This window comes from Ricinus communis, chromosome 8, assembly GCF_019578655.1.
Source record: "Ricinus communis isolate WT05 ecotype wild-type chromosome 8, ASM1957865v1, whole genome shotgun sequence".
NCBI lineage: Eukaryota > Viridiplantae > Streptophyta > Magnoliopsida > Malpighiales > Euphorbiaceae > Ricinus > Ricinus communis.
This window is the reverse complement of record NC_063263.1, coordinates 18,056,649-18,082,577: the sequence shown is the minus strand read 5'-3', so window position 1 is coordinate 18,082,577 and position 25,929 is coordinate 18,056,649. Positions and strand designations below refer to the sequence as shown.

At 28.4% G+C, this 25,929-nt stretch overlaps 3 protein-coding genes across 5 annotated transcripts; 2 read left to right on the top strand and 1 right to left on the bottom strand.

Moving 5' to 3' along the window:
- Window positions 1-9,627: 9,627 nt before the first annotated feature.
- LOC8276087 (18.1 kDa class I heat shock protein) lies at window positions 9,628-10,421 on the top strand. Its single transcript, XM_002533544.4, has one exon. It carries the CDS (start codon window positions 9,775-9,777, stop codon window positions 10,243-10,245), a length of 471 nt encoding a protein of 156 aa, XP_002533590.1. The 5' UTR covers window positions 9,628-9,774; the 3' UTR covers window positions 10,246-10,421.
- A 3,565-nt stretch (window positions 10,422-13,986) lies between these two features.
- LOC8276089 (probable protein S-acyltransferase 6) lies at window positions 13,987-20,456 on the bottom strand. 3 transcript variants are annotated; one of them, XM_015728011.3, is made up of 13 exons: window positions 20,092-20,447; window positions 19,851-19,985; window positions 19,418-19,484; window positions 19,229-19,325; window positions 18,257-18,353; window positions 18,047-18,130; window positions 17,693-17,733; window positions 17,492-17,557; window positions 17,318-17,377; window positions 17,062-17,113; window positions 16,900-16,976; window positions 16,393-16,454; window positions 13,987-14,332 (listed from the first exon to the last, which is right to left on the bottom strand). In XM_015728011.3, exons 1-12 carry the CDS (start codon window positions 20,240-20,242, stop codon window positions 16,443-16,445), a joined length of 939 nt encoding a protein of 312 aa, XP_015583497.2. In that variant the 5' UTR covers window positions 20,243-20,447; the 3' UTR covers window positions 13,987-14,332; window positions 16,393-16,442. The 3 variants fall into 3 exon arrangements, with proteins under 3 accessions (XP_015583497.2, XP_048233959.1, XP_015583499.1); XM_048378002.1 differs by lacking the exon at window positions 16,900-16,976 and having other exon boundaries at window positions 20,092-20,456; XM_015728013.3 differs by lacking the exons at window positions 13,987-14,332; window positions 16,393-16,454; window positions 19,229-19,325 and having other exon boundaries at window positions 16,512-16,976; window positions 19,426-19,484; window positions 20,092-20,442.
- On the top strand, window positions 14,224-14,864 carry LOC8276088 (18.1 kDa class I heat shock protein). The gene has a single exon (XM_015728014.3). It carries the CDS (start codon window positions 14,224-14,226, stop codon window positions 14,692-14,694), a length of 471 nt encoding a protein of 156 aa, XP_015583500.1. The 3' UTR covers window positions 14,695-14,864.
- Window positions 20,457-25,929: the final 5,473 nt, after the last annotated feature.

Below are 25,929 nucleotides of genomic sequence, written 5' to 3'. Positions count from 1 at the left end.
CACTCGGAGTGTATCTTTAATTATAAATGAAAATGAGCGCATCGATCCACACATGTCATTATTCAGGTTAAATCACCTTTGCAATTCCACTTCGGATCGGATGGCCTGTTTTTTTTATTCAATTTAAAATGTAAGTTACCTTTCAGTATTTTGAGTTCTATAACTATTATTGGGTGTGTTTTTTTATTTAATAGACGATATTTTTTTTATTAGACCGATACTAAAATTTTTATTTTATTAGCACTTTTACTTACATATTTATATTTTTATTATTTTAATATAATCTTACATGTTTTTAACTTCAACTATCACCAAATTATAATTTTATAAATAATATATAATATATATAAATTATAAATATTAAAATTTTTAAAATATTATTTTTTAAATTATGATTGTAAAATATTTAGTCGGATGTTAAATTACTTAAAAATATTTATTTTATTAAGTACTTATATTTTTATCGGTATTCATATTAAAAAATAAAAAATATTGAATGTATATAAAAAATACTAAAAGACTAAAATACATGCTATTTTTTTAAAAATAAAAAATATATTTATTCTTAAAATGTAAAAGCATTAAATTATTGATGTTTTTTTGAATTCTATCCATTATTACTTATGAAATTATCAATAAATAAAATTTATTTTAGAAACATATAAGAGATTGGTATTTTCTGATCTGTATTAATAAAGAAAAGAAAAAAAATTATAAGTAAAATCTCATATTTTCTAATATTATTATCTTAAATGAGTAAATTTTTGGATTGAAAAATTAGGAAATTGAAATTCTGAATAACTTATAATTTTCCCAATTGAGATAAAAGTGAACTTGTTTCATCAAATAATCAAGATGACAACGAAATGGGGATTTAACATATATCTTCCCTGGGAAGTGTATGATTGCATCCAATGGCATAAAGACACGGACGAATAAGTTTTCCTGTTTCCATGAATGATTACAACGTTTTGTTGTTTGTTAACCTAAATGCATAATATCCTTAGGTAATTATGATAGCAGAGGACCACTTTCACTATGGTAAAAACACCGTATGGTACCTTTATCATTATTGTAGATCATAAGAATGAAATAATTTTGCAGCCAAAATAAAATTAAAGAACTTTGGTATATGATAGGATAGGGTCAGAAGAGAAGTCAGTTATCAACCTTTGACCTAACTACGAGATTGGACTCTCTGAAAACCTTAGACTTGGGACAATAAATTTCAAAATATTAATGAATTTTAGAGTGGTGCAGTTACCATCACTTTTTAATATTTTTATATATTTATTAAATTAATTTATGTAAAAAATTTCTTTTTAAAGAAAATTATATAACAATATTTTAGCATGTGAATTTATATAAAAATTACATATTAAAATATTTATATGAATTTGATTTAAATTTTATTATTTTTAAATAAACATATAAAAATATTGAAAAGTCACTCCTCTATAATTCATCTGAAATATAATATCTAATCTCAATAATGAAACTAAGTATAAAAATTAGAATAATTTTTAAAATAAAATGTAAAATTCTATAATGTCTGCTTAATTTTTTTAATCAAATATATAATTAATATATGTTAGTTATTAGTGTTAGAGGAAATAGAGAATTTTTAAATGGGCTATATTTTTTTTAATTTTTTATATTACAGAGAATTAAATAAGAAGTAGAGGAAAGTATGGAACTTGAAACATATACTTGGAGTTCTAAATTGCACTAAAGTATGGGCGCAGTGGCCTTAGGAGATGATATAAAGTCACATTAGAGAGGTGATTGACTAATGACAATTGAGGTATAAATTTGAGTCGATTTTAAGATCACATCATACAACAACTGGGTTTATCCTATTTCCAAACAGTCCCAAATGGAGGAAAAAATAAATAATAAAACCAAAAGCAATGGCTTCAAATGGATGTTGAAGTGATGGGATTGGAATATTAAAACTGATTTGAGATAGCTTACTTCTCCCAAACAAAAGTATATACCCATAGCAATTGGTTCACATAAAAAGCTTGTTACTGAAAATAGTCTCCTCCATTTTAATTCCCCCTTTATGTTAAATGATCAGCACAATACTTGGTTAATTATTAATTTCAAAAATGCTAATCAGGGTTTAATCTAATTTAATTTATTTTATCATTATATGTATAAAAACAAAAGATAAGTCTACTAATATTAATATTTATCATTAAATCAGGTTTGCCAAAATCGACTGTTCATTCTCTACAAGATGGCTTTATGGGTCTTCCTCTTTTGGATATTCATAAGTCTTTCAGGTATTTTTTTGTTTTTTTTTTTTTACCTATTGCTGATTTATCTTTTAAATTGACAAATCATTCTTTTTCTTTATCTCGTTATCCTTTTCAATAAATATAAATTATTTAAATGCATTTTTCTTATAAAATTTATTGAATTCTTTTTTAATGAATGTATTTTCAATTCCGTGCATGAGATCAATAAACTTCTTTTAAGAAAATGTTGATAAAATCAAATATTTTATTGTTAATGTTCTAGTAATCAAACACAACCAAATAATTCATAAATGACATGCGTTGTTCGCATAATTATAAATTATAATAGCTCCATTAATTTAAAGAATTTTGAAAAATAGTACTCTTCAAATGATATTAATATATTTGTGTTTTAAGTTTCTAATTATATGCACGAATCAAGATATATTTTTCTTTTTTGATGAATAAAAAAGTTTATTACTCCTAAAAGTAATTCCCAAATAAAAGAATTTTCAATAGGTTAATGTATTTTAAAAGTCTAGAAAGTAGCATTGCTTTAATATTTAATAGGTCCAAATTATATAGAGATATTTAGAGTATTTTAGAGTTTTAATTATATGATTTCTATATATAATATGGTGAAAATATGTATTTTTACCTCACCTAAGTTTAATTGTCTAATTCCAGGTAATATTAGCCAATAGAGGAAATTATGAAGAAAAATATTTTTTAAAAAAAATAAATTGGATATGTTCGTATTAAGACCCAATATTAAAACATATAGACCTGCCATTTGTTGTGCTGGTCGAAAATTACAATACCTAATGGAATATTTTAGTTATTTTGTATAATTATTAGAATATTAAGAGTTATTTATCGGATAGTATTTGGTAGAGATAAAAATATTTATATTCTTATCTATTAGATAGACTTATATTGGTATATATCTCTAAGGAGACTTATCTTAGAGGAGGACTTTCTCAATATACATACTACAAACTTAATTCTAAAGAAAGGAGGAGAGCTCTCTCCTATATGCTTTATGTATCTGTCCATTATTATTTTTTCTAGAGTTCTTCCATAAACACTTTAGTTTAGTTTAGTTTTCATTATTTTTTTAAGATCTAAGAATACTTTAGTTTAGTTTAGTCTTCATTATTTCTTTTAAAATCTAAGAAGTTTTTCAAGAAATTGATAATAAAGACCATTCATTGAGAGAAAACCATTATAAGACTTTGCCAATGTATTAATAAAGTTGCGGAAAAGTATAGTTTGATAATTTTTATTTTATTTTTAAGTATGTATTATATTTTTTTATAAATTAATATATGTGATTTATTCTATTAATAAATACATAGAAAAATTAAATAGAAGTGGTTTACTCCATTATAAAATGGCATATTATCATAACATCATTAGTTTCTTATTTGTAATTGATTAATTTAAAAGAAAAAAAAAAAGAGAAAAAGCAATTATATGCTTCATCTAGCAATAGATGTATATGTCTAAGATTTTAAATTCGAATCTTTTTTATTTATTTATAACTCATAAAAAATTTAAAATATTTTTTATTAATAATAATTCCATATACATGTATATCAATTAGGGTTAATTAATTAAAAAAAATTCAGTCTTTATATTATGACATCTTTCAATGTTGAAAACTCTACACCCACAAACAAAGGAATAAATAAAATAAAATAAAATAAAAACTCAAAAGAGAAGCTAAATACATAACCTGCCTAACAAGAGGAGGCACCATTAATTAACAATTAGTGAATTGATTTGAGAAGCAAAAGCAAGCCAGCAGGCCAACATCCACGCGCCAAACTTAATTCTAATTAATTAAAGGCTGCTTTCAATTAAAAAAGGACTCCTATTTTTTCTTCTGAAAGCCGCGTGTCTGAATATACACATTTTACACAAACTTTATTTAATTGTTTTTTTTAGTTCAACATTTTGAACAACCACAAAACCCTTTGTTTGTTTATTTGTTAATATATAGACAAATAACACAGTTGGGTCTATGTTTGAACTTATGATACATTACCCACATATGCATCATCAATAATTATGACACTAAACAACTTGGAATTCATAATCTATATATATATACAGCTATATGATCATAGCTAAAAGGTTGAATTTCTTTTCTTTTTATTTTCTTTTAACATCCTACATATTAATATATATCACACTTGAAAGTGATGCAGACAATGATTTTAAATGATCTCTTAATTCTTTCTTGTATTTTAATACATTTTCTTCGCAATATTAGATAAGATTAGGTCAGTGATTTCAAATATAGCATAACCTTTTACTGCTTGCTTTGCTCATGTGCTTCTTGAATCTCTTTAATTAAACAAGTTCATTTTATGATCTTATCTATTTAATATGTTTAATCCAGTCAAGATCTCCTATTACACATTCTAAACGTTATCTATGGCTCTACTTGTCTTGTAGAGTTCATCCTCTATATTGGTGACTATCAATCACCACTTTGACTTGAAACTAGCATCATTCTATAACTTGTTCTCCCCATTTTTCTCAAGCTACAATTAATGGATGCTATGTGATTATATTACCCTCTTAAAGATATTTTCCAAACACAATATTCTTTTGACTTCTGGGAAAAACAAGACCACCAACATTGATTAAGCTTAATTATAATTTATATGTTTAAAATAACTCTAATTAAGAGCACTACTATATGTGTGTATAGGTGGGGTTTTCTTCATTCATTTACTTAGATATCGAGTGCAGAAAGATGATACAGTAAATAAGAAAAAGTTGGAAAAAGAAAATAAAAAGGAAGGAAGGAGATAAATTGTAACTTGAACTATTTTGTGTAAGTTTCTAGACTAAAACTTGTTCAAGATTCTAATTTAGATTCTATGAAGAATCCACATACTGTGGGAAGTTTAATTGGCTTAGAATATACTACTATATAATCAATATCCATTAAAAATTATATGATTAAAGTGCACAATGATTGATGAACCTAACTCCAATTTTCCAGAAATTGATATGCAACAACACTATGGCTTGCACGCAAATGGCATCTATGGGACCAAAGAATCTTTGATGTGCCTATCGAATTTGATTCCGTATTAGAGAAGAACGAAGCCTTATTTATTTGTCACTCTGATTAGCATAAAGATATTGTCCTTAAGCAATCTCAATTATTTGCCTAATGGAAAAAAAATATTGATAAAGACTGGCATATATACATATATGTGTGTGTGTGTGTGTGTGTGGGCGGGGTGGGGGGTGTTTCTGGGTCCATTCTCCATTCATGTCGTTTTTGAATGCTTAATCTTTGCGTCTAGGGTTTGGTTTCTTGTTAAGTAATTGACTCTTGTTACACACTTGTTCTTCTTCACACCTCCTCCTATACAATCTAATCACTCACAAATCACCTGACCTAACTCTATGAGCTATCAAACGCAGAAACTTAAAAGAAGATTAATTGAAGGCTTTATTATTAACCCACAAGAAAAAGAAAGTAAATACCACTTATAAAATTAATGCTAAAGAGATATTATCAATAACAAAGTTCAAAAGCAATATGGTCACATACAAAAGAAAATGGTGTTATTAATTTTCTTTGCCCTTTGTTTTCTGAAGGTTTGATATTTTCTTCCCAGGTTCAGGCTATCACAGGCCATTTGCCATAATATTTTCCCAGGTAGTGGGGCCAAAACTCCTGAAGGTGAGCTTCATAAGAGTGCATAAATTGATTGCTTTCAGTTCTGTGAATTAGAATGCTGATCTGATTAAGCAGCCTTTTGCTCCTTATGAAGTGCATGCAATTTTCAAGAAATTAAAGAGCAATCTGGTTGATATTTTTATGTAAAATTTCAAAGGTCTATTCTCGAATTCAAGTAGCTATGTTTTTTTTTTTTTCTTATATCTCCAGGAGTTAATCTATCACTTACTAGCCAGTTATATGCAAATAAATAAATCCCCAAATAGTATAAGCCATCACTCAAATGGACAATAAAATGAAAAATATTAGAAAGATAGTACACTATGCTTTTTGTATTTTTAATGTGGTGATATTTAAAAAGAAACTAATAATAATATTAAATTAGAATAAAATCTAATTCGGCTATTTCTCTTGTCACTTGGGTCCAATTTAGTTTTTTCTAAATTTATAGACTTTTAAGCTCAAATTTGTATATATTTAGTTCAAATTGACTATATTTAGGATAAAAATAAGAGGGTATACTTTTTCAAAGGAGAGTGAATACAATAAAAATAAAAATAATATTTTTAATTTTTTAAATATTTATTATAAACAAATAATTAAAAAAATAAATAAATATTTTTGATATTCTTACTATTTTTTTCTCTTATAATAATAGTGAAGGAGGTGGTGAGAACCATGGAAGTGAGAGGGCAAGCGCAGGTGCAATTGAAATTGCAGTGAAAGAGCTATTTATTATTTTAATTATTATTAATCGTATTAAAAGTATAAAATTATTTTTATTTATTAGAAGAGAGTGATTTTTAATTTTTTTAATTTTATTTAAAATATAGTTAGTTTGAGCTAAATATAAAAAGAGTTGAGAATAAAAAATTCATATATTTTAAGAAAGAGCTACAAATTGGGCAACTAAATGAAAGGAGATTTTAGTAGGAAATGGGCTTAAAATGATAGAAGAATTGTGCTGGTTGCATAATTGCTAAAAATTGGACTGTAGGCGTAAAGTGAAACCATTAGGGTGGCTTTGGATTTTAGGCCTTATTACCTCTACAGCTTCTGGGTATCATAACCTTGGTTTCTCCTCAAATAAATTGAATTCTGCTTTGGGAAAGGTCTTGTCTTGCATGCTAATTAATAGAGAATAATTAAGCTAGTTTCTTATATTACCTGTACTTTTTTTTTCTAAATTGATTTCACACACTTTAACTTGTAAGTGCAGGACATGCTCCTTTAACTGCGCAACAAAAGAAAATGAGCTCAAAATGATAAGTAATATGTTAACCTGGATTTTAAAGTCAAGAACAAGATGATTTAGTGGCAATTATTATACTAAATCTCTGCAACTAATTATAAATTACAGAAGAAATTACTAGACAGTAGTAGTACCACCATATATGGCATTTGTTATCATCTTTCTGGTTAGGGTGAAAGTTTTATAAGAAATGTAGAAATAAGACAGTAATGTTTCAGACTGACTTTACAAGAATGCAGAGTAGAAAGAGTTCGCTCATATCCAACTGCTTGTAGTGAGTAAAGATAATGACAGGACAACATACATTATTCCAGCATAAAATAATTGAATTCATCTTCATCTTCAATGATGTTGATCTGCTCTTTCTGGCAACTCACACGATCATTATTGAATTACTGATACGTATTCAGAACCTTGATCTTTATAGAAATGAAAAAGAGTAGTGGTGTAGTGCTAATTAATGCTACCTCTGAAATTGTTTGCATTGCAGAAATGTGTTGTCAGTGCTGGTGGCAGGTTCTTTTTCTCTTACATGTCATATGCAACTTAAATTTGCCTATCCAAAGGTATGACACAGAAAATTTCATGGTACAATTTGCCATTTACTAATCAGACAATTATTTTTCTCCTTTCTTGAAAAGCATAAACTTTACCTTACACTGTCAATTATCCATGATCATGATTTTACTTAAAGTTTTCAACTTTATATATATTGATATGAACATGGAAGTGGGGCTCATTTTGTTCTCCACTCTTTCAGCCCTAATAGATTATTTTTCCTACTTTGACAGTTACCCTGTAATTTTTCCAATTGATCGAGCTCGAATATGATTTGAACTCGTAACTTTACAGCTTCATATTCTTATACTATCGCTAAGCTAAACTTGATTATGATATTACCTTCCTTTATTTTGCGTGTTTCACCATTTTATTTAATAAGATAAGAGAGATATATCAAATTTAATAAGCTACAATTCATCAGATCAAGTTTCAACTCCTGGCTGCTAGGCTATAAAGTTCAATAAATTAATCATGTTTGGCTCTACCACCGGAAAAAGGAAATGAATAAATAGAATTGAAGCTTCTTGTTGAGAAGAACTCAAACGGGGTAAGATGTGCAGAAGCAGGCTAAGATTTCGTGGACGGACATTCTCTTCCGGTTGTCAAAGCTATCAACCGCTTCTATCATCCGGCTACCTCAAGAACGTAATTATTTCAGGTTCTTTTAGTGGAGTCTTAAAGAGTGTAGAAAAGCTGGACAGGGGTTATTTTTTGATGAATTTTCTTTTGTCTTGGGTACAAGGTTAAGATCACGATCAGGTAGCAGCCACTACTTCAGATTGTAGCAGGGAGAGGATGGGGTTTATTAAAGAAGGTAATGCAATGTTCATGGCAATGGATGATTTGACCGTTTACATAGTATAGCCATCTTGAAGAGAAAATTGTCAAGATTAAATTCTTTCCTTTTTCTACTTGATGGAGTACTTCTGATTATGGCTGTGATAATTATATAACTCGAATAACTATTATATAAATCCATGAGTTTCATAAAAGGATATGACAGCCAAGCAGACACACAACTCCAGATGACAAACTACAATAACAAAATTCTTCAATCTTTTAAGCAATTCTAACTTCCAGCATTTTCTGTTTCAAGCTTTGCATTTACTTTTAATTCACAAATCAATTCAGAAAATTGGTATCGTGTTCATCTTCAATATGCAAATCCCAATTTAACCAGATTCCCCTAGTTTTTTAAACTCCTTTAGTAAGCTTACTGCATTTTAGTTTCTCAGTTACGCCCATTTTCTTGGTGATCCACTTACAATCCAACTGAACTGTAAAAAGGGTTTGGTAATCTACAATTTCTCTGATTTTAGAAGTCAAATGAATTCGTACAATTTCTGGCACTCATAATCAAACCAACTGATTAGCAAGAATCCACAAACACCGTGAGTGATCTATCAAATAGAAATATTTCTAATTTACTTTCTAAAAAAGTTATGATAACTTGGATACAGAAAATGATAGTATATGATTAATGATAATAATAAAAATAATTATTTGAGTAATAAATGTATATATACATATTCTTTAATCATGTTGTCGAAATTCTTCTAATTTATAACTCGTATTCCATTTTATACTATTTCCATATCTTAAATGAGAGATTCTTAGTTATACACCTATTAATGTGACCCACACCAAATTAAATTTACGGATTGTGATTACAAATTAAAGAGGTTAATGGCTGTCAAACCCTTTAAAATTATGAGATGAAGGTGGTAGAAGGTTATGGAACAACAGCACTAATTATAAGCCCATAACATATATATTATATAATATATTATATATTTATATCTGGAGAATTCAAGAAACAACCAGAACTTTGCTTTCATTTTCTTTACACTTCTACTTTCCTAATGACAAAATCCAGAATTCTCTGCTCTTTACTATAAATAAGACCCTTTACGTCAATCTTGTTCTATCAACAGAAATCGAGGTCAGCAAGCCAGATATCAAATATTGTTTTAGCAAGCCCTGATTACCCTCTTCGAGAATTCAAGAAAATGTCACTTATTCCTAGCATCTTTGGCAGCCGCAGAACAAATGTGTTCGACCCATTCTCTCTTGATCTTTGGGATCCCTTTGACGGCCTCTTCAACTCTGCAAACTTACCTGCATCTGCCCGAGAAACTTCAGCTCTAGCTAATGCAAGAATTGACTGGAAAGAAACACCGGAAGCTCACATTTTCAAAGCGGATGTGCCTGGACTCAAGAAAGAGGAAGTGAAAGTAGAGGTTGAAGAAGGCAGAATTCTTCAGATAAGTGGAGAAAGAAGCAAAGAGCAGGAGGAGAAGAACGACAAATGGCACCGTGTTGAGAGGAGCAGTGGCAAGTTTTTCAGGAGGTTTAGGTTGCCTGAGAATGCTAAGATGGAGGAGGTTAAAGCTAGCATGGAGAATGGTGTTCTTACTGTCACTGTTCCTAAGGAAGAGGAGAAGAAGCCTGAAGTCAAGTCTGTTCAAATCTCAGGCTGAGAGCATTATGGGTTTTAGTTTCATTAATCAATCTGCTATTTTTAAAAGAATTGAAGATGTTATGTTTGTGTTTCTTTTGAGTATGCATGTGTTTGTTGAATGCTTAAAAGCATAAACTGTACGTGTACGTTGAAATATTTAATATATAAGTCTAATTAATCAAGTTTCTAATTGAATTCAGTGTTTCAAATTTTAATAATTTTGTGCTTTAAGAATTCTGAAGTAGACAAGCTTACTGATTTAGCTGTGGACGTGCCTCACAAACTCTGATTATGGCCAGGCGGAGTTAAAAGTGTAGATCATGCATATGAATTATTTACAAATTTTGTTGATAGAAATAAACATCTGTTGGCCGAGTATAAGAAAATGAGAGGATTTGCCTTCTTGATATATGTATTTTTGAAAAGATCAGTTGCTAATAAGTGATAATAAGCTCATCTTAAACACACGGATTGGCATAGGCTGCAGAAACAGCATCAGATTCAAGTTGTTCTTATACAAAACATTTGGTCTAATACTAAAAATATAATTGCCCAATCCATAAATAACTGTCGACATACACTAAATTTATCAAATCAAGTGAAGTTTTACATAATTACAATCTTACTCGGAATTAAGTGATGTAGCAGATGATGCAGATTTTTTCATTAATATTTTTGCCACATCATCTAAAATTAGAAATAGTTAATAAAAATATACAGCATAATTGCTCTATATTTTTTTCATCAATTCTCCCTCACCAAACATAAAGCGAATAAAAGAAAAAACTAACCTAAAATCAAATAAATCCTTCATCCTTCCTTCGCTGTCGACGGCACACTGTCTCTGGGATCTCACTGTCGACGTCTCCTTTTGCCGCTTTGCGGGCCACCCAAAAGATGTCTTGTGCATTGCTTTTGTAATACCGTTAGATCATTTCCACTTCTCATGGCCGTAAGATCAAGCTATGGATATGGTTGGGGTTAGTAGCACTGAGCAGTGCAGTAGCGAAAGTAATGGAAGAAGAATGGGATGCTGGCCTTTGCTAAGCCGACTGATATCAAGGTCTAATTTTCCCATTTGCTCTTTTTTCTGTACTATTAAGTCTTCCTATCAATTCTTGCCTTTTAGAGTTCCATGTTTCGACTCTAATGAGTCGCGTTGTTCTTCTGTTGTTGCCATGTGAACGGGTTCGTGTAGAAAAAATTTAAGTTCTATAATGGGTGGAGGATTTATTATTGATTTTGATCTTACGATAAGTATTTTTATTTGTTTTGGCGTTTGGTTAGAGAGAAATGGTGAGAAAATGGAGAAATTTTGGGCTGTATATTGACAAAAGGTACAGAGATGTTGTTTAAGTTCTTATTATTTTTTTCAGCTTAATTAAATTTATTAATTTTTATAAAATGCGTATTTAAATTCTTATTTTATTTTTTAGTTTAATTAAAATCATTAATTTTTATAAAAAGTCTAATTAATTCATAATAGTAACAACATCTAAAATGTCGTTAAATGTAAGTTTTTTATTATTTTATTTTAAAATTACACTTGTATCACGTAAGAAATAGAAAACTAATTTTTCTTTTTTATTTTTATAATTAGTATCGATAAATTTACAAACTCTAATTTACAAAGAAGAAAAGTGATTTCTTTCCTTATCTGAAAAAATAGCAATATTTCTATTTTTTTCATGATGCTCATTTATACTTTTTACCTTATATATTTTTATTGATTAGATTTTTTATCTCTGTTGCTTGGTAAAATATTAATTTAAAAATTTAGACATTATATAATGTTGACTAAAATTATGATCTGCTCAAAATTATATTTAATTTTTAAGACTTAAAATTTTTTTGACACGTGTGCTTAATTTTGACACGTAGGATGTTTATTTTGACATGTGTACTAGTTTTGACATATATAATTTAAGCTTATGTGTAATGTTATAGTTTTTTCTATTAATTTATTGATTGATTAGTTACATTCATAATTAAACATTAACTTTAATTTTAGAAAATAGCATAACATTTATATTTTAATATTATATTAACTATAAGTAATCTCTTCATAAAATGATGATACTGACTTTATTCTAAAAAAATATATTAATTATAATTTAATATTATATTAATTAATAAATTAATTTTTAATTTGATAATAATTTTAATTCTAGAAAATAACATTTTAAAATATATTTTTAATATTATATTTAATGATAATTAATTTTTTAATTATATAATTTAAAATAATAATATGTCTTAAGTTATAAAATACTAAAATTAATTAATAAATATTTTTAAAATATTTTTTATATTATTGCATTGATATAATTTTAAAGTTTCTAAAAATTAAGAATATATATTTAAAAATAATTAGTATACTATTATTTTTTAAAATATTATAATTAAATATTAAATATTTTATTAAATTGTATTTATCAACTTAATTTGATAATCAAATAATAATAATAGTCGTGTAACGAATGAGTAAACGACTAGTTTTAATAATTTTAAAAGATTAGTCAAAATAGCATTAAATTGTATAATTTTACCATTAAACTAAAATATTCTATCTTTTTCTTAATAAAAAATTTTCTGATGCTACTCTTATTATCGTTTTCGTTGTGGTAAGTTTGAGAAAAAAAGGAAAAAATATTGAGAAGGAAAGGGTTTGAAAAAAGTTAGATATAGGCTTAGTCAATAAATAAATAATTAAACTGATTATAGCTTTGGACTTGTTCACTCTTTTCTTTCACTAAATCCCAATAAAAATCGAAGTTTTCCTATGTAAAACCAACCTTCTTTGCACAACCAAAACCATTAAACTTTGCCATCATCTAATCTATAACCACAAGCAAACATGTCTCATCAATCGAACCAAACCACCACCCGCCATCTAACTTCTTCCACTTAGCCACCACCGCTATTATCCCTCTTATATTCAATAATCCTAAAGCATTACTGTCTTCAACAATCTCACTCTCCGCACTTTAAAAAATTTGCATCACTTTTCAATTTGTCGACTCCTCTTATCGTCCATTCATCTGCTGGTCCTTGCAGTCTACTCAGCCAGACTCTGTTTTCCTAAATTCTACCGTTGTTAAAGGCCTGTCATCTGCCGAGGCAAACTTCGGTTTTCAATCAATGGTCAGTATTGCTGGCCTCAATTCTAAACTGAGGGTTTTCGTAGCAGAAAAGGAGAGGAAGGGAGACACTCATTACCTTTTACATATTATTTATTATTTATTTGAAGTTATTTTCTTAATTTTATTTTATTTTTTAAAATATTAGATTCGGTTTGTGTGTCAGGCTGAAGTAGTAAGTTTGTAACTAAGTTGGCCATTGTTGAAAGTATGGGTAAATTGGCAAAAAAGATGAAGAAAAGAACCGTTACTTTTTACTTTATATTTTATTTTCATTTTATAAGAAATATAAAAGGAAAAAAAGAAGATCAAGAAATCAAAATATCTATTTTTAATGTGAAAGAAATAAAGTGATGATTTAACGATGTTTGTTTATGTAAGATTAAAAAAAATATTACTAATTTCTATTCTCTCAAAATTATAAAAGAAGTAATGGAAAATTAAGGCAGTAGTGAGAACTTTGTTTAGTGCCATCTTATTTTATAGTTAAACATATTCGTCTTTTGCTTTTAAATTAAATTCACGGACTGTAATCGTCTTTACATCTTAGCAGGCTAATGGTTGTCAAACCCTATAAAAATATGATATGAAGGTGGTAGAAGGTTATAGAACTACAACAATGATTATAAGCCCATAACATATAACATATTTGGAAAATTCAAGAAACAACCAGAACTTTTCTTCCTTTCCTTTACACTTCTCCTTTTCTAATAACAAATTCCAGATTTCTCTTCTCTTTACTATAAATAAGACCCTTTACCTCAATCTTGCTCCATCAAAAGAAATCAATATCAGCAAGCTAGCTATCAAATATTCTTTTAGCAAGCCCTCATTACCCTTTTCAAGAATTCAAGAAAATGTCTCTAATTCCTAGCATCTTTGGCAGCCGCAGAACAAATGTGGTCGATCCATTCTCTCTTGATCGTTGGGATCCCTTTGACAGCCTCTTCAACTCCGCAAATTTACCTGCATCAGCCCGAGAAACTTCAGCTCTAGCTAATGCAAGAATTGACTGGAAAGAAACACCAGAAGCTCACATTTTCAAAGCCGATGTGCCTGGACTCAAGAAAGAGGAAGTGAAAGTTGAGATTGAAGAAGGCAGAATTCTTCAGATAAGTGGAGAAAGAAGCAAAGAGCAGGAAGAGAAGAACGACAGATGGCACCGTGTTGAGAGGAGCAGCGGCAAGTTTTTGAGAAGGTTTAGGTTGCCTGAGAATGCTAAGATGGAAGAGGTTAAAGCTAGCATGGAGAATGGTGTTCTTACTGTCACTGTTCCTAAGGAAAAGGAGAAGAAGCCTGAAGTCAAGTCTGTTCAAATTTCCGGCTAAGAACATAATGGGTTTTGGTTTCTTTTATCAATCTATGAGTTTGAAAAGAATTGAAGATGTTTGTGTTTCGTTAGGGTATGTTGTGTGTATTAAGTGCTTAAAAGCATAAACTATACGTATAAAGTCTAATGACTACATTGAAATAATTAATAAAGGTTTTTCTTCTTCTACTTCTAATTAATCAAGACTAGAAAACAAGGGAAAAATTTAAATAAATAAATAAATTCCTTCCCCATCCACACAGGAAAGAAAATAAATTTTATTTTCTGCCTTTCCTCTCTAAAACAATTTCCAAAAGAATGCTGGGCTTTGACGGATAATTAAAATATTTCAATAAGTAATGTTTTGTTTAATTTTTTATTCTTTTAGAAAGAAATTTCACGCTATAAAAGCAAATTACATATATACGAAAGAATATAATATAATCTTTTGGTAGACTAAAATGATAAAGAAGATAACGAGACTTTAATTTAGTAGTCAAGACTGAAGTTCCAAGACTAAAAGGTTTTATATTTGAATCTATTCATAGTCATAGTTAAGAATTTTCCTTCTATTATTTGTTGAGAATTTATATTATTTTTGCATGGGGGTATATTTCTGAATTAGAATCTGATCATTTATATATATACTATTTATTGGATAAAAAAGGAAAGAAAAAGAAAAGTATTTTAATTGTTAGGATGGATCTATCATAAGAGCTTCAATGCTAGTCCTAGTAGAGAGGGTATTTACGGAATGTAATAAAATGCTGTTTCTTGTCAAATAAAATAAAATAAGACAATGCACTGAACAACAAGGACTATTATGGATTTAAACATTCTTACAGGCCAACCATAACTCAAGCAGCATAAACACAAGTAAATGAAGATGGTAGGATAGCAGCTTATAAATAGGAAATACATCTAGCACGATCCTACTATTTCATTTTTAAACTAATACCCCATTTGGCAGGTCGAGAAGTCTCCTAATCATAGATTTAAGCTAAAGGTGTTCCATCTCCATGACAAGTCTCTTGTCCTTTTCTTTTCTTTTTCTTTTTATTTTTTTATTTTTTTATTTTTTTGCTTTTAACAGTTTATGTTCCAGTTAAGGAGCTAGAATCCTCTAATCAAGTGCTATATATAGAGGGTGCATATCCGTTTATGTTCCAGGAATCTAGAAAGAGGAGATGAAAGTTAAGTTGAAGAAGGCAGAATTCTTATGATTAGCTGAGGTAAGAGCAAAGAGCGTCGATTAAGCGGCACTGTGTTGAGACTAGCTGCAGCATGTTTCTAGGAAGTTCAGGTTGCCTGAGAATGCTAAGTTAGATCAAGTGAAAGCTAGCATGGAGAATGGTGTTCAATGTTACTGTTCCTAGGAAGGAGATTAAGAAGCCTGAGGCGAACGCTATTGAGATCTCTGGCTAACATAAATTATCTCCTTATCTGACTATGCAGCTGCTTCAAGCATACGAGTTATTCCAAATAAATGTGCACGAGACAGTCGCATTTGTGATTTCAGTAATTCAGGATCTGTATATGCCACTTTTATTATTAAAAGGCTAAAAATTTAGTCAAGCTTGTTAATTACTTATGCATGTCTTAACACTTCTGCTAGTAAAGAAAAGTTTAGCAGAAGCATCAAGCATCACGCTGCCGTAAACTCATTCTCATAACTAAGATTATATTCCTAGAGCATGCAAGGATTTCTTAGACTTACAAGTAGCAATGCTTGAAGAATGGTGAGTTCCTTGCTTGCTACTTGGATAATCAACCTGGCAACTGATCATCAAAGAAGTAACATTAGGTGCTTCTGAAGAGTAACCATGAATCCCAAAATCTTAAATACTGCCTCTGGAAATCATGCAGAGAAATTAATATTTGTTTTTCAGAAACAATGGATAAAATACAATGAGCAACTTAAAGACGCATAATGTGCCGAGCATTCACCACATTAAATGAATACATATACAAGAGTCCTATTTTTCATATGAACTGGTATTTTATTTGAAGGTGGTTAATAAAAATGCGCTGTTTAGCTGGACTGCAAAACCACCCATGATAGCTAAGTCTAATATGTACAGCCTTTAGTCAAAATTCATCATCCATATCTTCTCAGTCAACAACATTTGTCACCAATTTAACAAATCTTGAGGACACACACAGGCGCCTACTCAGGAGCTAGAGCAATGCAAGGAAGTGAATGCAAAATATATCAGTCTCTTACTGCACAAAACTCCTTCACATTCTGAAGAATACCCTTATCATATGGATTTGTAAAACTCATCTTACTAAAGCTTCCACCTGGATTGGCAAAAAACATAAGTTTCTTATTTGGCAGGCGTTCCATAGGTATCTAGCAACAACCAATACAGTGAAATATTCTTACCTGGTTGGGACTGAGCAATGACTTGGAACTCTGGGTATTTCTTCCAGTTTATCTAAAAGAAAGAGACATTAATTAAAAGAGTCAATACTGGAAACTGAATCAGTATATTTTGCAGATGATGACATTTCTCCTTGCCCTAAGGCAGCAAATTGAGCACCTTCTATGATATGTGTTCTAATTACATGCATGTAACAAAATACTTGCACAAAACACACACATTTGCCCCTCTCTTGTTCCATATTAGGGGGGAACTTACCCATTCATCAGTCCTGATGTTGAAGCATATACAATATATATGCCATGCCATAAAGATCCCCTAGTAACAGAATATTTTCAACATCAGAAATTTCAGCAAGATACTTTCAATGATTAATGTAATGGCTATCAAGAAAATGTAGAACTTGGATATCAAGCAAAAAACAAACCAAACCTGCCACAGCACTTGGAGGAGAGTAAATAGCATTGTGCCGGTAACCAAAGTTCCACGCAGCCCAAGCTGCACACACAAAGAAAATAAATAAACAAGCCAAGATGCTACAAAAGCAATAATAGACATAATTAACATTAACTTAGAACGGATGGTAATAAAACAATAATATTGTTTAGGCAATGCCAGCATAGAATAGCCTACCTCAAACCTAGTTACTGGTTCGATCTGTGAACCTCTGACAACTGGAAAGCACATGAACAAACAAATGAGTACAGTGTCATGGAGCAGATGAATGCTTAGATAACTTCAGAAGATCCTCAACCATAAGCATGCAAAGAATGTTATGGATTGTGCTCATTTAAACAAATCATGTCCGCATCGTGCAACATTCAGAATCTAGGATACCAGAACTAACAGGCCAAGATGCTGGGATCAAAATGCCAAGAAATATTAACCATGAAACATTCAGAATATATCATGTAGCATAAGATGAAGAATTGCCAGATTGGAAAGGAACAGATAAAAGAAATGCATTTAAAGCATGTCTAAGCTTACATTGCAATGAGCACATTATGTAAGAAGCTTCAGTACTAAGAAATCCAAGTAGAAGAACCATGAAAAGAGCATGATTACTCTGTCCTGCATAGTAAATGTCAGAAGCATCAATAAGTCAAAAGGCCATTTAAGCATCTAAGAATGAATGCTTTCAAAGATGGATTCTGTGCAATCTTACAAGGAAACTAGTGACAGAAATACAAAAATAACCTATACAATTTCCAAAAGCAGGACAATGATGATCAAACCCCTTTACATATGCTTTGCAGCTCTTACAGTATCTAACCCTCTTCAACAGTAAGGGATCCTGTGAAACAATAAAACATCGAAAACCAATCATCCTACCGACATATAGAAGCTTAAAGATTGAGAAATAGGGAACATATCAAATCTTGAGAGTTGCTATTGTTTTGGAGAGAAGAAAAGAACTAGAAAATAGAAACTATAATAGCCAACATAAAATAACAATCTTCAGCCACATGATAGCTTAAGATAAAACATCGACAACAATCATCGTACTGACATATAGAAGCTTGAAAATTGAGGAATAGGGAAGATATCAAATCTTGAGAGTTGCTAATGTTTTGGAGAGAAGAAAAGAACTAGAAAATAGAAACTATAGTAGCCAACATAAATAACAATCTTCAGCCACATGATAGCTTAAGATTAAACATGCACATATGAACTTTAAAGTCGCAAGAAAAAGGCCCATGTGCTAAATGTTGGATGAGAGAAGTACCATCCTCAAGGGCATCCTTTAATTTAAGTTTAAGGTCAGTTTGGCCCTTATTCCATTTCCTTCCAGTTGGTTAGAAATGCAGGCCGCTGAGAGCTTCTGATTCATAAGAAACCAACAAGATGGAACTAATCGAAGTAGTAAAATTCTACATAAACAAGCTGCCATCATATTGACCAGAAATGAGTAGTTAATTCTCAAGCAACTGGCACTTAACAGATTCAAAACTACAATAATGAATTGGTGTACATGAATAGGCAAACATTAAATAAGCCAAAGCTCTTTTTATATATTCTATATTTACTAAAACAAGAGGTTACAAGTTTAATCAACAAATATCTCTGGAACATAAATTTTTCTTGAAAAAAAAGAACAAAATGAAAAATTACTTCTGTGAAAAAATTATGGGATATTTCACTAATATGTTAACTGAGTGAATATACAACCTCATTATCAGCTTCAATTTCAAGAGTTCCAACTTCAATAAGATTATCCGAATGGGAAGTTAGATGAGTTACAAAACCAGGATTACTTGATAGAATACTGCCAGATAAAACATTATGCTTATTATTCAAATGACCAAAAATAAACCGAGGGAAAAAAATCTAAACATGAAAAGAGTGAAAAAGGACAACCTACATACACCAATGAAAAGCATAACAACTTCTCCACTGAAAATAGCATCCATGAAAAATGGAACAGCTGCAAAACAGGTTGTTAAAAATAAATTAAAAAATAAAAATAAAAAAAGATTAAGAGTTCTTGTTATAATTACAATGAAACTCCTGAGGTTTGCCTTAATTTTTAAACTTAATTCCTTCCATCAGCCAACCGTTAAGAATCCGCTGGTCAAAGCTGAAGTGTCATTTTTCAAGTGACTAGCAAAATGAATAAAACTGTCCCTATCGAGTCGACAAATAAACGGTAGATTAAGTGAAAGACCAAAGTGCCGGTTCAAGCATACTTCAGGGGTGTGATTGTGATTAATCCAAATATGAAAATCAATAAAAGAATTGTTCTTTAAAAAGAAAATTAACAAGAAACCTAAATTAGGTGAACGAAATTTACCTGGTCGAACGACACAGAAATAAACAGACCAAATAAAAAGTAAATTAAGGAAAACGAAAGCTGGAGCCGAAGCATGTACTCCAAGAAGCCGTCTACACCATCTTCCAAATCCTAAAACGAACAGAACCACTATACCTGTAGTACAAATGCCAAATGACAAGAGTAAGTGAACAGAACGACATATCGAATATCACAGGAAACTTATTAAGGAAAAAAATAATTAAAAAGAAAAAGCGAAAACCTGAGAGAGTAAGTTGGAGGAGAAAAGAGGAAGCGGAGAAGAAGCGAGGTATAAGGGAGAGAGAAAACTGAGTGAGTAGTACTAAGATAGACGATACTGTACATCGACCGAATTTAGGTAATAATGCCTCTTTTCTCCTTTCTTGTTGCATTTCTTTTGCGCCAGATTATTTTTGTTGCTGCATTTTATTTCCCCCTTTCTTCTTCTTCTTCTTCTTCTTCTTCTTCTTCTAACTTATTATTATTATTACTATTATTGTTATTTCGTCTGTAAGTCAAACATGGCCCATAGTCCCATAACCAATAGCATTAACAGATTGAAGCCCATTATAACTATCAATGTGGCTCTCTTTCTTTTAGCAAAATTTAGGGATAAGCCTTTCAATATTTGGCCGAATTGCCCGTAAAATTAATGAAGAACTTTCATGGTGCACTGTGTTTTGAAAAAAAATTTCACTGTAAAAGAAAAAAATTTAGGATATTTTTCAAAAATATCTTTTACTTTTTTTAAGAAAAGTACAAAAGAAAAAATTTAGAATTTTTTCGTCAAAAGAAAATATTAAAAATCTACCAGCAAGATATTCGGATGATAATTTTCTGAATTTATATCATTATGACTTTAATTTTTATTTTATATATTTTTTAAAAATTTAGTTAAAAAAAGATATTAAAAGTATATATAAGAGATATTAGAAATTATATAACTTTTTTAATTTGTTTTATTGTAAATTCAGATTTTATTTTAGATCTTTTTATCTTTTTATAATTTTTTAAAAAAATATTAAAAAATTATACCTAAAGAATATTAAAATTTTATTTATTTTAATTTTTATTATTATAAATTTACTTTTTATAATTTTTTCAAAAAAAATATTAAAAATATACTTATAAGATATCAATAAGATATTAAGGGATACTATCATATAGTTCAAAAAAGAGGTATAGATTAAAAATTTTGAGAGAAAAATTGTAAAAAAAAGTATAGTGTAAAAACAAAACTTTCAATGCATTTTTCCATACTTCTGTAAATCTCCCTTAATTATACGCCTAAAGTTTAAAAGGCAAAAAATAATAATATTCTTAAAATTAATTTTTATTTATTCATTAATATCATGAAATCCGGTTAGCTTTAGGCTTTAAAAAAAATTCGGTTAACTTCTCTAACTTATTTGTTTTTGTATGTAAAAAAAAAAAAAGCATTAGCTCTGATTATGATAATTTTTCTTTTATTTTTAATAAAAAAATTGATACCATAATTATTAGCTAGGATATTATTTAATTCTAAGAATATAACTGTTTTAGCTATATTTGATTGAAATCTATAAAAAAATTGTTTCGTTTAAAAAAAATAAGAAAAAAATAAAATAAAAATGATAAAGTTAGAATTTTGGTATTATGGAATGTATTAATTTACTAATATTGAATTCATTTAAGAATTTTATGTGTTAGAATTCAGCTACAACTATTATCATACAAATTTAATTATGTAAAATAGTAAATTAACTTTCACTCCATTCAAAGTATATAAACTTTAGATTTACAATTCAATTCTATAAATTTTATGAATTTCAATCAAATATTATGTAAAAGTATAATTGAATTATCAAATGTTAGAAATTTAATTATAATTTAGCTAAAAGCTTAGAAACTTACATATATCTTTTATTTTATTTTTTTAAGTATTACGTCGTATAAGCTGTATTAAAAAACATGATAGGTTATATGATTCTGATTTTAATCACTAAATTGAAATTTAATAACTAAAGGTTTATTATTCAATAAATAATTATTCAACACATATTCTTTTAGTTAAGTATCAACTTTTGAATTAAAATTTAATAGTAAATTCAATATAATATGAGAGGTTATATTCAATGTAAACACAAGAGAATCATTCTCAGTTCCTAATTAATAATTAGGGATAAAAATGTTTGACTCTTGACAAAGAAAAACTAATTAGTTAAAAATCAAGTAAATCATCTGTACGAAACATTGACAAGTTATTTCCCGAAAAAGAAAGAAAGAAAAGGATATTGATAAATTATCTGTACGTAAATAGCAGCAGCCAGTACTTTAATTTGGAGGCATCAGTGACTTGAAATCCAGAACTTTTCGCAAGAGTCGACGGTGGCAGGCAGGCATAGATTATTCAAGCGAAAGCTGTGCAGCAACAACACTGCTTTTGCTTGCTTGTATTGAGAATTGCAAAAATCAGTTGCGTATAAGAGATTGGTTGCTTTGGAGACTTTTAAAAGTTTGCCCAATAATTTTTGTCTGTTTTTATCACCAATTGAGTAGAACATTTGAGAACCTCCAGAAGAACTGAATTGAAAACAAGAAAAAAAAAAAAAAAAAAAAAAAAGAACAGTCAGTGCAGGAAGCCGACAATTGGATAAAATCCATCGCCATCCCTGAGTTTTGATATTAGAACATGCCAACCAGACAACAAGAAACAAAATTAATAAGCAAGTTGGATCGGATGGTAAAAATATAGTTGTATTATTACACTTGTTTCAAAATTTAAATTCAACTGTATAATAGACTTGCTTATAATTCTACAAAAGTGTCTTTTATTTTTTGTTTTTTAACTCTAATTTTATCATGCGACTTACTTGATGCTATTGGACCATTTTTAACGGTCTTTATGCACCTGCGTGTACGACTCATTTTTTTTAACTGGTGAGTAAAATTATTAGAGTTAAAATATTATTTCAGAACAAAAATTATCCTAAAAAATCAAGTAATATGAACAAAGTGTTGCACCTAAATGAGACTATTGTGCATGTGATACATATTTTATTGTGTTAATAATTTCTTGTCAATGTAATATTATATGAAAAAAAGATATTCTTTTATTTCTTTGATCTTTTTAATTAAAAAAAATATAATAGATGTTAATTCAATAAAATTATTAAAAAAATTATTTTGATATTGTAATTTTACTCTTATCAAAAATTAAAATTAAAATATTTCTATATTTGGTAAACTTTTAGTGCTTTGATTTTTTCACAATTACATTAAAATAATTGTTTTCTTTCATATGTGTAATTCGAACCCTAATCTTATAAATACAATCATTCTAAATATAAAAATTAATATGGTAGAGTAAAATAAAAGGATAGTAAGACTTTATTATTTTAAAATTTTTATAGTTATTTAACTTAAATAATATATTTGAATTAGTTATAAAATACAACACATTTAAAGAATTCTTAGCCTCTCTTTATTTTAATATCTCATTTTAGCTATTTTTAAGGTGCAATCATGAAACATAGAAGTAAAAAATAACATGTATTATGAAGTTATTTTTATCTTACAAAGAAGCCAAAAATGAAAACCATAATGTAATTATAGTTAAGTTGCTAAACACAATTATGACTAAAAAATCTAAGTGGGATAATACTATAAATTTTTAAATAATTGCAATATAGTACAAATCACAATAATTGTTTTTTTCATTTTTATTCCTTTAATAAATACAGAAACTTATTTATCTTTTTCGTACAAAAAAGAAAACAGACTTATAAGATAAAATAAAATAATATTAATATTAATACGACAAAAACAAATACATCCCCGTTCATATTCAACTCGTGATTATCCCTGTATTTCTATTGGCTAACGTCGATGTGTCATAAACAAAGAAGTGAACTGTCTTTGCCCGGGTCACATGCGCGTGTATCACCCGCGGGGGTTTGTCTCGGGTCCCACGAATGTATGGACGGTGGATTTTATATACATAGAGCAATAGCAGTACACAGAATCTGTAACCAGTCTTTGGTGAAGTAGAGTATCACGGAATCTTAATTGAACGGTCACGATTCATCTTCCCTCAGCTCTCTGAAACAGGATCTTGACACGGTGGATTATATAGACCGTACCATGTCTACACGTCGACCATGTGAAGAAGGTTAGAATTATAGTTTGGTTTTTATTGTATTTGGAGAATTTAAGTCTCACAACTACATAATTCTTATTTATTTCAGAGTTAAATTTTTTATTTGAGTATTTAATACAATCAATTGATTTAGGACAAAACATTATAAAGTGTTATTTAAAAAAGATCTATGCTTTAACGTATTCTATTCATAATTTTTTTATGGCTACAAGTTTTACAAATTTTAACTGTAATAAGATTTTAACTAATTAGTAAATAATAACTTGATTTCCGTAATTAATTGTTGTAAAGAAAATTTTAGTTTATTATGTTGTATAAATCTAATATTTTAAAAACAGGTTTTATCCCATGTTACTAGAATAAAAGATTTTATATTGGTTTTTGGTCATACGTACTAAATTTAATGTTGAATTATCTTTTACGGAATAAATATAAAAAAAGATATTATGTGAATTTTTCTCTAAGATAAAGAAAAATATTTAGTAAAAATCAAGATAAAAATAAATATTCCATCATTAAAAATATTTAAATTTTACTCTAAACAATAATATATTACTCTTGATAAAGTGAATTTAAAGTTTAATAACGTATAAACGTATCACTATAAAAGAATTTATTAATATAATAATTTCGATTCAGTTAATAAATGACGTAATAAATTGTTAAGCTTTAAATATGTGCTATTAGAAGCAAAGAATATGATAATGATGTTTGATCAAAGTAAGATAGTTGATTTATTACGAATTAATTTTTTTTAATAATAAAGTATTTATTTTATCATAATTTATAACTATATTTTTCTAATTTAAAAAAAGTAATTACTTAAAATTATTAAAAAATAAACCATAAAATATCTTTAGATTTATTTTTTTATATTCAATTTATAAACTTTATTGATAGATAAATAAGCACTTAAGAATTATTCAATAATTTGGTTGCGATATTTATATAATTTACATATAAAGTATATTTTAAACAGTAAAAGGATGTCTTCCTTAAAAAATATATATTTATTATGAAAAATAAAATTTTAATTTTAAATTTTTATCTCTATACTAAATAAGTTATTTCTTTTTGTGGCAATGCCGCCGTTGTGTAGTCTGTGCCACTTTAAACCTCCTACAAAAAGTTACTCGAACATCTAAATATTTGAATATATATTTCTAATATTTTTGGTATATGTATTTATTATTCTAACATATTGACATAATACTGGTGTGTAATTTTTATTATTTACTTAAATTATTATAATAGTAATATTATAATATAATTAATATATTATTTTTCAACTTAGATAATCATATAACCCTAAAAAGTAGTATAAAATTAAAGCATTGTTAGTAAAAACTTTTTTGAATTAAACATGATTCTCAATCCTAAATAAATAAATATTTTTTATATTAATTTCATTTACCATTAATTTATATAAATATTATTGAACAAATCAATAAAAAAATTGTTTTATAGAATATATTGTTGATATATTTACTATTGAATTGTTATATATGCATTAATCTAGTGTTAATCAAATTTTATATAATTAAAATTCTCAAGTATAATAAATTCAATTCAAATTTTATGAACTAAAATTATGTATGATCAAAATGACAATAAGTCTAAAAATACATATAGATGAACGACTAATATAAGTTAGATATTTGTAAATGGTTTGAAGGACTTCTTCTTTCTAAATTTTAAGGCTCCGGAAAACACTTTGAATGAAAAATAGATTATTAGAAATAAGAGTATCGTATCATAATTTCGCTTAAAGGCCTAACTTTGAGTAAGCCGACCTTCATGATAGATAGATAGTTACACAACAATAACATGAAAACTCATGTTAATCTTAAAGTAGCTTAATTATTGGAGAGTCATTACAATATTTTTAGCTTTAAACTCAAATCAAAAACTATAGTTATCATTCTTACAAGGGTTAATTAT